General features: G+C 40.1%; 1 protein-coding gene across 1 annotated transcript in view; it reads right to left on the bottom strand.

The window, feature by feature from the left end:
- Positions 1-745, bottom strand: part of LOC119586270 — a 7,810-nt gene that overhangs the window by 1,910 nt on the left and 5,155 nt on the right. The window contains exon 5 of the mRNA XM_037934974.1: positions 538-671. Coding sequence (XP_037790902.1) covers positions 538-671 — 134 coding nt within the window. The remainder of the gene's footprint in view (positions 1-537; positions 672-745) is intronic.

The following is a 745-nucleotide window of genomic DNA, read 5'->3' as shown; positions in this document are numbered from 1 at the left end:
AGAGGATGAGGAGGGGAAAAAAACACTAAATTCAAGTGTTAATGAGGCTGAAAATATTATCTCCATGTGATATCTTAATGAGTAAGGATAACTGCCTACATAATTAAAGAGTGAGGAAAAAGACCAAATATATTCAACAGTATTATAAGGACATAAGAAACCCACCTAAAATTAGATCTGAGCATTCAGAGAAAAATATCATACAAGCCACTACTGACTTTTAGTTTTAGGACCACTGCCACAGTGGCAGCACACCAGTGGGAGTGACTGGTGTCCTGAAGCAAGGAGTTCTGTGAAATTGTAACCTACATATGTTACAATTTCACAGGAGTAAAATACCAAGGCAATTCATGCTAACCACAGTATTACAGAAGTTGGACACAAATATGTTTGGAAAAAGTTACTCGGTTAACTCTGGGGGGGGGGGGGGGGAATTCAGTGAGGACAAATATCTGCAACAGCTTAGTTGCCTGTATATGCCAGCTGCCAACGTGGGCACAGCCTTGGTCAAACTCTAATTCCTCATAAGCACCTTACCTGCTGCATTTGGTATGCAACTGGGGCTCTGCTTAAGGTGTTCCATGACTCCTGAACGTGACACTGGCCAGGGACGGCAACAATTAGAGTATCGCTGACTTCATCTAAGATGCTACACGGTGCATATGGATTTCCTGAAAATTTAATTTCACATGGTTAAAATCAAATTTACATAGTTCATATACAAATCAGATTTGTTTATGTTGAG

This window comes from Penaeus monodon, chromosome 21, assembly GCF_015228065.2.
Source record: "Penaeus monodon isolate SGIC_2016 chromosome 21, NSTDA_Pmon_1, whole genome shotgun sequence".
In the NCBI taxonomy this organism is placed as follows: Eukaryota; Metazoa; Arthropoda; class Malacostraca; order Decapoda; family Penaeidae; genus Penaeus; species Penaeus monodon.
The sequence above is the reverse complement of the archived record's forward strand: the minus strand, read 5'-3'. Positions and strand labels throughout refer to the sequence as shown.